At 52.7% G+C, this 14,953-nt stretch overlaps 1 protein-coding gene and 1 long non-coding RNA gene across 4 annotated transcripts in view; one reads left to right on the forward strand and one right to left on the reverse strand.

The window, feature by feature from the left end:
- Window positions 1-2,090, reverse strand: part of LOC146396609 (uncharacterized) — a 31,588-nt gene extending 29,498 nt beyond the window's left edge. The window contains exons 1-2 of one of the 3 annotated variants that reach the window (XR_014826971.1): window positions 1,942-2,090; window positions 256-451 (exon numbers count right to left, since the gene is read on the reverse strand). This is a non-coding gene — a long non-coding RNA (uncharacterized LOC146396609). Of the gene's footprint in view, window positions 1-255; window positions 452-971; window positions 1,094-1,941 lie in introns of those variants that run through there. The other 2 variants (XR_014826972.1, XR_014826970.1) reach the window with 2 other exon arrangements.
- HNF1A (HNF1 homeobox A) overlaps window positions 1-14,953 on the forward strand; it is a 19,492-nt gene continuing 4,539 nt past the window's right edge. Inside the window, 7 exon segments of the mRNA NM_001032388.1 lie at window positions 1-473; window positions 8,271-8,470; window positions 10,789-10,975; window positions 11,422-11,663; window positions 13,038-13,189; window positions 13,328-13,529; window positions 14,232-14,423. Coding sequence (NP_001027560.1) covers window positions 148-473; window positions 8,271-8,470; window positions 10,789-10,975; window positions 11,422-11,663; window positions 13,038-13,189; window positions 13,328-13,529; window positions 14,232-14,423 — 1,501 coding nt within the window. The 5' untranslated portion in view covers window positions 1-147.

Raw genomic sequence — 14,953 nt, forward strand, 5'->3', positions numbered from 1 at the left:
TGCCCACAGGGCTTGGCTAGTGGGGTTTTGGGGGGCAGCAGGTGTAAGGAGCCTGGTTGGGGCCTGCCTGCTGGCCGGCCAGCCCACGCGGTGGGGGAGGCGGCGGCTCGCAGTCCTGGGGCCGCGTGGCCCAGCGCTAGTGGAGCCATGGTCTCCAAGCTGAGCCAGCTCCAGACGGAGCTCCTGGCGGCCCTGCTCGAGTCGGGCCTGAGCAAAGAGGCGCTGATCCAGGCGTTGGGTGAGCCAGGGCCCTACCTTCTGGCCGGAGATGGTGCCCTGGACAAGGGGGAGTCCTGCGGTGGTGCACGAGGAGAACTTGCGGAGCTGCCCAATGGGCTGGGGGAGACGAGGGGCTCCGAGGACGAGACGGACGACGATGGGGAAGACTTCACACCACCCATCCTCAAAGAGCTGGAGAACCTCAGCCCAGAGGAGGCGGCGCACCAGAAAGCTGTGGTGGAGACCCTTCTGCAGTAAGGACCCCTGCCCTGTCCCAGCTCCCAAGGAGCCCAGTGGGTCTACCCTCAGCTCCTGACCAGCCCTTCCCAGTCTAGAGTCCCGTGAGTGGTGGCTTTTAGCATGATTGTTGGGAAGGGGGACAGGGCCCACGAGAGCTTGGAAGGGGGTGGGGTGGGGATCCTGGCTTGGAGGTTGGAGGCTTCCGTCCCCTTCCCTGCTCTCGGCAGGGTCCTGAGTCCCCATGAGCTAAGGCGTTCCGCCCGGATCATGCTGCAGGGGAGCTCTGAGACAGGGACAGAGCAGGAGAGTCCATGATTCAAGGGCCCGGACAAATGTGGGGAGAGGGGTTATTTTTAGCCATCATGACCATTTCTATTCCCCAAACCCTAACTCCCCTGCTAGGCACCAGGACGCAGCACTGGGGAGGGGGAGCCCAGGATAGGGTTTTTGGGGGCTCCCCTGGCCTCCCCAGAACTCAAGCATTCAGCCAGGAGAGCTGGGGTCTTTCTTACCTGAGGGAAACAGATTCTTCAGGGCGGGAAGTGCTCCCCTTTCCAGCACAGCCTCAGGCCCCTACCTCACCAGGGGCCTCCCTGCTCTGCACGCCCACCCCCTGGCTGGCTCCCCAGCTCCCAGAGATCTCAGTGGGTCTGAGCCCAATGCCTCCCCTCTCCTCAGCAGAGCTGACCTGGTTACTAATTACCCACAGGCTTTATTATTTCTCTTTTGTTTTATAAATTTATAAATGGCAAAAGGCTCTGATAAGGCCTGTGATCATTAACTTGTAGGGCTGGTGGCCTGGGGCAGCCTGAGCCAACCGACTTCCCACCCAGCAGGGGTGGGGGATGGGGAGGCTAGAGGTGAGGGAAGGGGGGCCTGGGGGCTGCAGGGACGGCCCCTCCTCTAAGGCTCTGTAACCTCCACCCCAAGGGCTGGGCAGAAGCCCTGTGGAGGTTTCTCATGTGTAATTTCAGGCAGTGTTGAGATGAACTCCGGAGGAAGCCAGGGATCACTGCTTCACAGACCAGGGGAACTGAGGCTCAGAGCGGGGAAGTAGCTTGACTAAGGCCACCCACCTCAGACTCCACCCCACCCTCTTTGATGCCCTCAATGGCTGTGCCGGGGGGCAAGGGGCCAGCTGAGGGGGTGGCTGAGGGGTCTGAGAAAGAGTCCCAGGGGCCATCTCTTTTCTGTCCAAGGTCCTGATCCCAGCTTGGGGTGGGGGAGGGCTGGATCCCCACCTCAAGGGGCCCTCTGGGTCTGCCAGGCCTTGTGTAGGCCCGGGCAGGGGGCAGGGGAGCAGCCAGGGCCCCCTGACTTGGCAGGAAGACGAGGGCAAAGGGCCCTGTCGGCTGCAGGGGAGGGGCAAAAAGTCAGGCATCAGCCGACCCAGGGTGGGGCTGGGCCAGACCTGCTCAGGGCCCCAGATGGGATGAGGGGCTTTCGGTGGGGAGTGGGGGCAGGGGGTGCCAAAGGCCTTACCTGGCTGGGTGGGGCCTCTTGGTCAGCAGCCCCTTTGGTGAGACGGTGGGTGGGGGGAAGTCTTGATCCACAGGTCCTGAGTGGGGAGCAGGGGTCAAAGTGCTCCCTGGGGACCAGCAGAGACCTGGAAGCTGAGGGAGAGGGGACACCTGGAGGAAGAGATGGAGAGAGAGACCTGGAGAAGCAGCATGGAGCGAAGAGCCAGGAGGGGAGAAGGGCTCACAGGCAGCTGGGAGAAGGGGCTGGGGAGAGAGCGAGGTGCCCCAAGCTGTGAGGAGGCTGGAGTGCTTCCCTCCCACCCCATCGGGTTTTCTTTAATGCTAACAGCATGCTATTTACTTTCCATTTAAATTTGAGATGTTGCTATAAATTATCAACCAGCTCCTTGTTCCTGTGGAGTTTATAACTAACTACCTGGGTTACTTATTGTTCAGGTAACAAAAGGGACCTGAAAACGCCCTGAGGGGGGAAAGTGGGGCCTCAAGCCTCAGGGCATAGGCTGGAGAAGGGTGGGCAACCCCCCATGAAGACCTGGGCAGAGAGAGAGGTTGAGGCTGGAAAGGATGGTGAAGAGGCAGAACTTCCCCTGGAAGCCAAGTGTGACTAAGTGTGACCTTGGGCAAGTCTCTTCTTCTCCTTCTGCCTCCATTTCCCTTCCTGGACAATGAGTAAAATTCCAACTCCCTGCCCTGGTTCCCTGCCCTCTTCCTAAGGGACCTCTCTCCCTCTCTCCCTCCCTTCCCTCCAGTTACACTACACTGACTTTGCTGATCCCCACCTCAGGGCCTTTGCACATGCTGTGCCTTCTGCCTGGAGCCCTCTTTCCAGCTCTTCTCAGGGCCAACTCCTTCTTCTCTTTCTGCTCAAATAGCACCTCCTCAGGGAGGCCCTCCCTGACCACCCTTCTGAAATTAAGTCCCCCCCAGTCACTCCCTCCTCCACCGCTTTCATTGACTTTCTCCTGAAACTTAATCATTATTTAGGATAAGTTAAATGATAAAATAAATAAAAAGATCATTATTTATCTTCTTTGTTTTTCATCTCCTGCCATGACAACAGAAGCTCTTTCAGAGCCCTGTTCACCAATCATACATCTGATATCCAGCCCTGTGGCTGACATGGGGCATGAATGAATGCATGACTAGGTTTCCCTGAGGCTCTGGGGACATCTGCTGCTATGGCCAAGGGAGGAACCTGTACCCAGGGCCTCCAGTCCTTGAGTAGCTCAAACCCTAATCTTGAAGGTCTCTGACACTCTCTATTGCGCAGTGACAAGGCATTGAGACCCAGGAAGACAGTGGCCAAGGGGGGACAATCTGACACCCCTGATGAGGCCAGCCTGCCTGGGCTCAAACCTTAGCTCTGCCCATTCTAGCTCAGGCAGATGATTTCATTTTTCTGAACCCCAGTGTTCTCTGCAAGGTGGCGCTGATGATAACGCTTATGTATGGGGTTATAACACCTAAGAGCAGCAAATGGTTGCTGTGGCCGGTGATCCCATTTTACAGATGAGCTAAGTGAGGCTCAGAGAGACCTGCCCAAGATAACTTCTGCAAAGCAGTAAGGCCAGGACTTGGACCTAGGTCCCTGAGGTTGCGTGCTGGTCTTTGATACTTTCATCTCCCTCTTTACCCTGTCAGTCTTGCTGGGAACATGACAATCACCTCACTTCCATGCAGTGCTCTGGGGCTTACACAGGGCTTACAAAGGCATAAACTCCTTTCTCCTCCTGACAACCTAGGAAATGTTATTAGCCCCATATCAGAGTTGAGGAAACTGAGGCACACAGAAGTTAAGCAACTTCCCAGGGCCACCCGGAGATTGAGTGGCTGACCTGAAATTCACCCTGAGAACTTGGGCCCCCTCCAGAGGAGTGGCCCTTTGGGCTGGTCTCTCAGCTCCGCAGCTTTGGACCCACTGAAACCCCGTGGGCTAGTGAGCAAAAGGCCCCAAGACTTGAACCTCTGATTGACCCCAGAACAGGGGAGGAAGGAGATGTGGACAGATCTTCCCCTCTCCTGGGCCCTCTTCTCTCTGCTGGGGGGACCAGGGGTTCAGGACCACATGGCTGATGAGAGTGATAACCTTACTTTTCCACTTACTGAGCACATATTCTGTGCCAGGCGCTAGCCTCAGCGTTTCACTCCTATTAGAAACGCATTCAGTGCTCCCAACAGCACTGGCGGGCAGGCATGGATTTATGGCCACGTTACAGGGGAGGAGTTGGGGGGTGCGCGCACCAGGTTCGAGGTCGCAGTGGCGGGATCCGAACCCAGATTAGTTTCACTCTCAATCTATTAGAGTGAAAGCATGAGATGCCTGGAGACCTGGCCTCTTAGCTCTGAGTTGGGGAAACTGTCCTGAAAAAAAGCCAGGTTCTTCGAGACTCTGTGTGTGTGTGCCCATGTCTGTCTGTCTGTCTGTCGTGTGTATGTCTGTGTGTTGGGGGGTGGGTAGGAGAAAGAGCAGAAAATAGAGAGGCAGAGACAGAAGGAGAGAGTGAGAGAAATAAAGATAGACATAGACACATGGGGTCAGATGGACTGGGACAGGTAGTAAATCTTTAGTCTGAGCCAGGAGAGGCCCTGGTGAAGGAAGGCTGGGCAGCTTCTCTCTGGAGAAGAAGCAGAGGGAGGTGGCTCTCTCAGGAGGGCGATGACTGTGTTGGGGGGAGGGAGCAGGGAGGCCGTGGGGCAGCCCAGCCCCAGAATCAGATAAACATGTTTGCCAGGGAGCACAAGGCTGGACTTTGTCCTACCCTTCCCTCCTAGCTCTAACTGGCACCAGGGGAGCAAGGGAGGTGGCAAGGAGAAGGTTCTGGGAGCCCTGAAAGCAGGGAGACAGAGGCTCAGAAAGAGCCCTGGGAAAAGTGAAATATTCTTGAGTCCCAGCGAGGTCATCTTGGACAAGCACTCAGCTTCCTGAGCCTCAGCTTTCTCACCCGTGAAATGGGCATACAGGCAGTACCTACTTCCAAGGGTCATTGCAAGATTTCAACGACCAGCTCTGAGCACAGTGCCTGGCTCAGCATAAATACTCAAGACACATGAACTCTCACAGCTCTCATTTTTACACAAATGGGACTTTGCTGGACCAACTGCTGATTGTTTTAACTATACCTGTCCCCACCTTCCTTCCTCCCTCCCTGTATGGAAACTGCTGATAAAAAGGAGGAAGTCAGAGGGCCAAGGATGATGAAAGGCTCTGTGCCCTCATGTCTCAGAAGGGCATTGCCAATGGGGCCAGTGAAGCTGGTTCTCTGAAGAAGGAAAGAAGGGCCAGGGGAGAAGGCAGCGTGGGGTAGGCTTCGGAGTGCTGACTGGGTGGGATTATTTGGTTTTAGGTTTTAAAAATAATAATATCTCCAGTTTTGGAGTTCCCGTTGTGTCTCAGCAGTAACAAACCCAACTAGTTAGTATCCATTAAAATGTGGGTTTGATCCCAGGCCTCACTCAGTGGGTTAAGGATCCGGCATTGCCATGAGCTGTGATGTAGGTCACAGACATGGCTCGGATCCCGAATTGCTGTGGCTGTGGTGTAGGCCGGCAGCTACAGCTCTGATTTGACCCCTACTAGCCTGGGAATGTCCACATGCCGCTGGTGCGGCCTTAAAAAAAAACATCAGTTTTAAACATTGTATATGCATATATAGTATGTTAATGATATTATATGACATAATTTACAAAGTACGGAAGAGTAACAGAGAAAACCATCTCTCTCATGCTCTCCCCCAGCATCCAATCAGCGCTTCTGGGACCTGGGAAGATGCGGAGTAGTAGGACGTGAGACTCACCTACTCCCACAAATATACTGGAAATATAATAAGTGATTCTAATTCATTCTGCACCCTTCTGGTATTTCAGCCAACACAAGCAAATATGTAGAAATCTTTTATCCCACTTTAAATTTTACACAAACAGCACAGCGGACCTAACAGACAAACTGTTCCATCTGGGCTCGTACAGAGCTTTCTCAGCAGGTTTTCTGGGCTGCCTTGCATGGAGGCACCACGACTGGGTTAATCAGCATCCTTTTGCTGGACACCTAGGTTGTCTCCAGTCTTTGGCTGTGGCAAGCGACTCAGCAATGAATCACCTCCCACACACGCCCTTTGTCACAGGTGCCAGTATGGGAAGACTTCGATTTAAGAAGCAAATTGCTGCCTCTAGGTGGGAACAAAGATTCAGGATTGCACAGATCTCGGTTCAAATCCCAGTTCTGCCTTTTTCGGTCCTGTTGCATCTGACACATCTTTGTAATAGAAGCTCAGGACAGGAAGAAGGGAAGAGAGAAGGGCTGACACAGAACAGGAGAGGGAGAGAGAGAACGTACATCGTACAGGCAACCTGACCCCTGATTCCCTACAGTGAGCAGGGGACAGGAATGTGAGTCACAGGTGGTCTCAGGTCCCCTTGAATCCCTCCAGCGAGAGAACCTGAGCCCACAGAGTGCAATTCTGTGCTCAAATGCGCACATTTTTTTCTTACAACAAAACTTCAGAAGGTCAGCATATAGCCCTTCACCTGGGACTCTGCTAAGGAACTAGCCACCTGCCACAGTGTTCGGGGGAGACTGATCATACCACAGTCTAGGGTTCAGTGCAGATTTTCAGGAAGCCTTTTTTTTTGTTTTGTTTTGTTTTGTCTTTTTGCCATTTCTTGGGCCGCTCCCACGGCATATGGAGGTTCCCAGGCTAGGGGTTGAATCAGAGCTGTAGCCACCGGCCTGCACCAGAGCCACAGCAACGCAGGATCTGAGCCGCATCTGTGACCCACACTGAAGCTCACGGCAACGCCAGATCCTTAACCTACTGAGCAAGGTCAGGGATCGAACCTGCAACATCATAGTTCCTAGTCAGATTTGTTAACCACTGAGCCATGACAGGAACTCCTTGTTTGGTTTTTTTTTTGTTTGATTGTTTGTTTTGTCTTTTTTGGGAGGGGGCTGCACCCATAGCATATGGAAGTTTCCAGGGGTTGAATCAGTGCTGCAGTTGCCAGGCTACGCCACAGCCACATCGGATTGAGCTGCGTCCATAACCTACATCACAGCTCATGATAACAGGCCAGGTATCCAACCTGCATCCTCATGGATATTAGTTGGGTCTGTTGCCTCTCAGCCACAACAGGAACTCCTCAGGAAGCATTTTGACGCTATGTGTATTTTACCTGATAGGCTGACTTAGAACTGAATCCCTTCTGCTGGGATGGGACTCTGCTGGGCTGACTCCGTGACCTTGGGCAAGAGATACAAGTGACTCAAATACTTTTAGCCTCAGGGGCCTTGGCTATGAAGTGGGAGAATCATGTTTATCTCCTTGTTTTCAGACCCAATTGTTTTGTTTTTTTTTCCAGTAGATCTCTCTCACCCATCCATCTACCCACCCATCCACCTATCCATCCATCTATCCATTCATCTACCATCTACCCATCAACCATCCCATTTATCCATCCATCCATTCATCCTCTCAGCCACCATCCACCATCAATCCATTGACCATCCCACTACCCATCGATCCCTCCATCTATCCATACACACACACACACACACACACACATCTGCTCACTCATTCGTGCATACATCAAGGGCATACTCTATGTTAGGCCTATTTTAGGTGCTGAGAACCAGACAGTTTCTGCCCTCCAGGTGTTTATAGCCTCTCATAGAGGATAAGATACAGCCACAAATAACACTTCTGGGTAGAATGAGGAGAGGTCTTTAATGGCAGCACAAAGGTGAGGACCCTCCCCATCTGACTTGTGCAACCTCCAGGGGTCCTCTGCTTATGACCACATGTGTCCATGTGTCTGTGTTGCCAAACCTTTTTTTTTTGTCTTTTTGGGGTCACGCCTGTAGTATATGGAATTCCCAGGCTAGGGGTTGAGTTGGAGCTGTGGCTGCTGGCCTACGCCACAGCCAGAGTAACACAGGATCCAAGCCTCATCTGTGACCTACACCAGAGCTCATGATAACGCTGGGTCCTTAGCCCATTGAGCGAGGCCAGGGATCGAACCCGAATTCTCATGGATACTAGTCAGCTTCAATGGGAACTCCCCCATGTTGCTAAACCTTTATCTGTTCCCAGGTCTGTGTGGATCTGACTGGGAACTGTGGCCACATGTCTGCCATGTCTCTGTCCCCAGTCCTTGTGCTCTGACGTGAGTGTCCTTACCTCCCTGTCCCTGAGTCGGGGTGCAGGCTCCCAGGCTCCACGCTTGCTTCCATCCACCATCCCCACTCCCTGGGGGACAGGGCTCCAGCGCCTAGGACCCCCGCCCTGCCCACTGGGCACCCTGGCTGAGCAGGCCCCGTCCTCACCCTCCCTGCAGGGAGGACCCGTGGCGCGTGGCCAAGATGGTCAAGTCCTACCTGCAGCAGCACAACATCCCACAGCGGGAGGTGGTCGACACCACTGGCCTCAACCAGTCCCACCTGTCCCAGCACCTCAACAAGGGCACCCCCATGAAGACGCAGAAGCGAGCCGCCCTGTACACCTGGTACGTCCGCAAGCAGCGAGAGGTGGCCCAGCGTAAGTAATGACCGACTGCAGCCCCGTCTTCCCAGCGGGGCCTGGGACTCCCTGCAGCTCAGGGGGTGGAGTGGGGGCTGGAAGCCTCACCACCCCCTTCCTGGACAGACAGACTAAGAGGAGGTTATATTCTGTGCCAGGCCATCTGGAGGAGGGGAAGAGGTGGGAGGTCCTGGGCATCCAGAGATGCATGAACTGGAGCTCCCCCTGTGGCACAACAGGATCGGTGGTGTCTTAGGACTGCTGGGACACAGGTTCGATTCTGGACTTGGTACAGTGGGTTAAGGATCTGATGTTGTTGCAGCTGTGGCTTAGGACACAACTAACTGTGGCTTGGATCGGATCCCTGGCCCAGGAACACCATATGCTGCAGGGAAGCCAAAAAAGAAAAAGAAAAAACAAACAAAAACACAAAGATGGATGAACTGGGCACCTACCTTCTAAGAGCTCCCTCTTTAGAGGGGGAAGTAGGAGAAAAAATCATTATGATGCAGTGAGACCTGTATTATAAGGTAACAACCACAAGAACAGAAGCTAGAGTGTAAGGAGCACTCACCATGTGTCAGGCCCAGTGCAGGGCACTATGGAAAGTATTTCGAAGTGTTGAGCTGGTGAGAAGGAGAGAATAATCTCCTCTGCCTCAGGGAGGGAGGGGCTCAGAAAGGATCCCACTAGAAGTATGACCTTTTGACCAAGTCTTAAAGTGTGAGTTGAATTTTGACCCATGAAGGTACAGGGAAGGGTGTTTCAGGCAGAAGGAATAGCAAGGGAGTTCCCATCGTGGCTCAGCAGTAACGAAACTGACTAGTATCCATGAGGATTCGGGTTTGATCTTTGGCCTTGCTCAGTGGGTCAAGGATCCTGTCTGCATTGCTGTGAGCTGTGGTGCAGGTCTCAAACACAGGTCAGATCTGGTGTTGCTGTAGCTGTGATGTAGGCCAGCAGCTACAGCTCTGATTGGACCCCTAGCCTGGGAACCAGAACCTGTGTCCTCATGGATGTTAGTCAGATTTGTTTCCACTGAGCCACAATGGGAATTCCAATTATCCGTGTTTTTAAAAAAGCAAAACAGGAGTTCCTGTTGTAGTGCAGCGGAAACAAATCTGACTAGGAACCATGAGGATGTGGGTTTGATCCCTGGCCTCGCTCAGTGGGTTAAGGATCCAGCATTGCCATGAGCTGTGGTGTAAGTTGCAGATGTGGCTCAGGTCTGGTGTTGCTGTAGCTGTGGTATAGGCCAGCAGCTTGTAGCTCCGATTTGATCCCTAGCCTGAGAAACCCATATGCCGCAAGTGTGGCCCTAAAAGGCAAAAAAAAAAAAAAAAAAGAGCAATACACAGTTTTAAAAAAACAGAAAAAATAAAGCTTTTACAGTAAAAATTAGGTGCCCTTCTCCCAGAGCAGCCACTGGCATTCCCAGCCTCATATGCATCCTTCAGGGACACTGTATGCACATATGTAGTTTTCTTTTTCTTTTCTTTTTGTCTTTTTTTTTTTTTGTCTTTTCTCCCTTGGCATATGGAGGTTCCCAGGCTAGGGTCTGATCGGAGCTGTAGCCTGTGGCCTACACCACAGCCCCAGCAACGTGGGATGCAAGTCACGTCTGTGACCTATACCACAGTTCACAGGAATGCCAAATCCTTATCCCACTGAGTGAGGCCAGGGATTGAACTCGCAACCTCATGGTTCCTAGTAGGATTCGTTAACCACTAAGCCACAACGGGAATGCCTAGCTGTATATAATATATATGTTTCCCTGGCTCTTTGAAGGGTTGCTAGCTGTTCAGTTTGGAGGTGTCATTAATTCGCCTCCTGCCTGAGGACCAACCACAAGTGGCTGGGTCACTTTTCCCCTGGCTAGTACTTGCACTTGAATCTTAATTTTCAAATTTGGAAGGTTGAAAATATCCCTGAATGTACGTAGGAGATAGAATTCAAGTTTCTGTTCTACTGTGCTAGTTTGGAAAAACATTTAACTTCCCTGAACCTCAGCCTCCTTCTCTGTAAAATGGGATGGCATGTGCGTCAAATGTAAACAAATGCTGCTGCTTACCTGGAGCCTTGTTTTGAGGATTGTGAGATTACATCTTGGCTCAGGAGAAAAGTGTGCAGGGGTTGATGAATAATGTCTGCCTTGGACACAGGTGAGGAAAGGGGTGGTGCGTGTGCTGTGTGCTTATTGTCACTGGATGAGATGATTTCTAAGTTCTAGCTGCAAGCTCCTCTGGCTCAGCACCCTGAGAAGGAGAATCAGGGACATGGTCAGGTGAACTGATGGGATTGGCTGATGTCCTGCTCATGGCTCTCTGTGCCCACAGAGTTCACTCACGCAGGGCAGGGTGGGTTGATTGAAGAGCCCACGGGCGATGAGCTACCAACCAAGAAGGGGCGGAGAAACCGTTTCAAATGGGGCCCAGCATCCCAGCAGATCCTCTTCCAGGCCTACGAGAGGCAGAAGAACCCCAGCAAGGAGGAGCGGGAGGCGTTGGTGGAGGAGTGCAACAGGTAGAATGGCCAGCAGTCAGAAGGGCTGTTTGGTCAGGGCTGGGGAAAGGCTGGGGAAGGGGAGAGGGGCTTTGGGTGCTGAGGGAGGCTCCCCAGGTTTTGAAAGCTCCTGCTGTTGGCCCAGGAGTTCTCAGCTCCTGGGCTGAGTGTCTGAAACCCAGCTCCATTTCTGGTGCCCCCCCACCCCACTGACCCAAACAACCTTTGAGTGGCTGCTCGACTCCCTCATCCTCACTACAACCCTATGTTTATTGTGCCCACTCCCTGAAGAGACTAAGAGAGGCTAAGTCACTTGCTCAAGGTCACACAGCAGACTGAGATTGAAACTGAGTCTGCCAACCTCAAACACTCAGGTAGATCTCTCATTCTCAGAACCCTCCCCCCACCTCCAAGGAGAGGGTTCTTCTGTGCCTGGCCTGGAGGCTCACAAGTGGCCATTCCTGCAGGGCGGAGTGCATCCAGAGGGGGGTGTCACCATCACAGGCACAGGGGCTGGGCTCCAACCTCGTCACGGAGGTGCGCGTCTACAACTGGTTTGCCAATCGGCGCAAGGAAGAAGCATTTCGGCACAAGTTGGCCATGGACACGTACAGTGGGCCACCACCGGGGCCAGGTCCGGGCCCTGCACTGCCTGCCCACAGCTCTCCTGGTCTGCCCCCAACCGCCCTCTCCCCCAGTAAGGTCCACGGTGAGTGCCATGTGGGCAGGGGGACTGGACAGTGGTTAGAGGGACTCTGAGGGTAGGTGGGAGAGTTGGGGAGCACCACCTCATTGGCAGCAGCCACCCACGCCTCCTGGCTTTCTCCACTCCATTGATCATCAGCTCTACCCATTCCATATTCACTCCAACTCTTTTTTTTTTTTTTTTTTGGTCTTTTTAGGACCACACCTGCAGCATGTGGAAGTTCCCAGGCTAGGGGTCTAATGGGAGCTGTAGCCACCAGCCTATGCCACAGCCACAACAACACCAGATCCCAGAGCCTCATCTGTGACCTACATCACAGCCCACAGCAATGCTGGATTCTTAACCCACTGAGAGAGGCCAGGGATCAAACCTGCGTCCTCATGGATACTAATAAGATTTGTTATCTCTCAGCCACAACGGGAACTCCCCCAACACCACTTGAGTTTGGTTACTTCAATTCATTTCAGATCAACTTGACTCAATTCATTTCAGCTCAGTTCAATTCAATTCAGTGCAACTTGTTATAATCCAATTTAGTTCATTTAAATTTGGTACAGTTGGATCCAATCCAATTCCCAATCATTCAGGTTTTTTTAAATTCAGTTTAACTAAATGCATTTCAAATAAATTTAGTTAATTTTGTATACAGCTCACTTCAGTTTTAATCCAATTCTATTTGATTCAATTCAACTCGATTAATTCATTTCAGATTTGATTCAACTATATTTGGTTTCCTTCAACAAATTTCAGGTCATTTTATTCAACTCAGTTTGAGGCAGTTACATTTCACTAGTTGCGATTTGGTTTGGCTCAACTGTCTTTCGTTGAGCACCTACTGCATGTCAAGTATAGCCTTGGGTGGCAGGGGCAACAGGGCTAATACAATGTGGCCCCTGTGTTCAGGGAGTTGGAAGCAGCCAGCACAGGGCCTGGCAGGAAGTGGACCCTCAAGCAAAGTTTTCTGGCTGCATAAAGAAAGATGGGACATAGGAATTCCCATCGTGGCTCAGTGGTAACAAATCTGACTAGTATCCATGAAGATGCAGGTTCGATCCCCAGCCTCGCTCAGTAGGTTAAGGATCCAGTGCTGCCATGAGTTGTGGTGCAGGTCACAGACACGGCTCAGATCTGGTGTTGCTGTGGCTGTGGTATAGGCCAGCAGCTAGAGCTCCCTTACCCTGGGACCTTCCATATGATGCAGGAGTTGCCCTAAAAGACAAAAAAAAGAAAAAGAAAGAGAGAGAGAGGGAGGGAGAAAGAAAGAAAAGAAAAGATGGAGTAAGGGTCCTGAGCAAACCAATATGTTTTGGAGGGATAGGGGCCATGGAGGTTAGCAGGGAAGCAGGGTGCTGAGGTTGGACACTGTTCCCATTCCAGGTGTGCGCTACGGACAGTCTGCTACCAGTGAGGGGGCAGAAGTACCCTCAAGCAGTGGTGGTCCCTTGGTGACGGTGTCTGCACCCCTGCACCAAGTGTCCCCTACAGGCCTGGAGCCCAGTCACAGTCTGCTGAGCACAGAAGCCAAGCTGGTGAGTGTCCCCTCACCAGCCTCTCAGTCCTGGGGAGACCTTTCCTTTCCCATCTTCCCCTGGCTGGGAGATTCTGCAGCAGTCCCTAGGGAGGCAGGGTGGGGCCCTACTCTGACTCAGTCTGGCTTTCCCTCCAAGGTCTCAGCCACTGGGGGCCCCCTGCCCCCTGTCAGCACCCTGACAGCGCTGCACAGCTTGGAGCAGACATCCCCAGGCCTCAACCAGCAGCCCCAGAACCTGATCATGGCCTCACTTCCCGGGGTCATGGCCATCGGGCCTAGTGAGCCTGCCTCCCTGGGCCCCACATTCACCAACACAGGCGCCTCCACCCTGGTCATTGGTAAGCTGGTGGGGAAGGAGGGAGGCATCTGGGTGTGGTGCTCCCACAGGATCCAGGAGCTGGGAGAGAAACTGGGACTCCTTCATTCATGTATTTATTAGGGCCCACTCTGCGCTCGTCTAGTGATACACAAGTGAACTGAACAGACCAAAATCTCAGTCACCCAAGTGGGGAGGCAGACAATCAGCCTAACACGTAAATTATATACAGTGTATATTTACAGTTTAGAAGGTAAAACAGCTATGGCAAAACAGCGGGGTAAAAGGGACTGAAGTTTTCTAGGTTTTAGTTTAGGTTTTTTTTTTTTTTTTTTTAAGCCCATAAAGACTCTTTGCAGGAATGGTTATGCAGAAGCTCAATATGTAAGACAGACAGGGAGCTGCCCAGAGAGGGGTAGAGAAAGTTAGGCCCCAGGGCCTGTGTACTACTGTGAAACCCAAGGGTTCGAGGGAACCTAGCTTGACACACACACTCCCCACCCCATCCATATAACGAGCCAGTGGCTCAGAGAGATGGAGCCACTTGCCAGGGCTATAACTTAGTGGCAGTTCTTAGTGCAAGAGTGTCTCTTGATCACTTCATTCCCTCCTCCAATCCACTGGCCCCAGGAGGGAGGGATGGTACCCCTGGGGTCTGGGCTGGGTCTGGGGAAGCCAAGGAGGTGGCAGAAGGCCTGGCCGACTCCTGCCCCTCCTGCTCCAGGCCTGGCCTCCACTCAGGCACAGAGCGTGCCGGTCATCAACAGCATGGGCAGCAGCCTGACCACCCTGCAGCCCGTCCAGTTCTCGCAGCCACTGCACCCTTCCTACCAGCAGCCACTCATGCCCTCCGTGCAGAGCCACGTGGCCCAGAGCCCCTTCATGGCCACCATGGCCCAGCTGCAGAGTCCCCACGGTGAGCGCCCCTTGGTCCCACACTGGGGGAGGTGGTGGGGGAGGATGGCTGGTGATAAGCTCAGGGGAAGGCTTCTGTTTAGCAGACACTGTGGCCTGTGGGTGTACAAGCATGACTGCTTCTGTGACAGGGGCTCTGCGGGTGCTAGGATGAGTGTCTGTGGGCCAGAATGTTTCAGTGTGTGAATCCGTGTGGCTCTGTGTGTGTGTGTGTGCACTCGTGCACATGTGGGTTTGTGTGAGTGTATGTGGGCGACATCCTGTCATCAAACACCGGGATTCCTGCAGCACGAGGTAGAATTCTAAGAAGGAAGTTAACATAAATTCCCACATAGCCTCACATTAGGTTTAGGTCAGATTTTGCCACCAAATGAGCTCTAGTGCCAAACTGATGAAAACTCATTGGTTTTCAGACCTTTATGGAATTTGGAATCGTGGATAAGGGATTGTGGACCTGAACATCTGTGTATTTGGTTGAGGGCACCATTTATGAGTGAATGTGGGTGGATGAGTGTTTTTGTTTTTTTTTTT

Source organism: Sus scrofa, chromosome 14 (genome assembly GCF_054392235.1).
Source record: "Sus scrofa isolate SSC_HxYL_T2T_F1_AM1 chromosome 14, Sscrofa_HxYL_maternal_Yorkshire_Landrace_v2.0, whole genome shotgun sequence".
NCBI lineage: Eukaryota > Metazoa > Chordata > Mammalia > Artiodactyla > Suidae > Sus > Sus scrofa.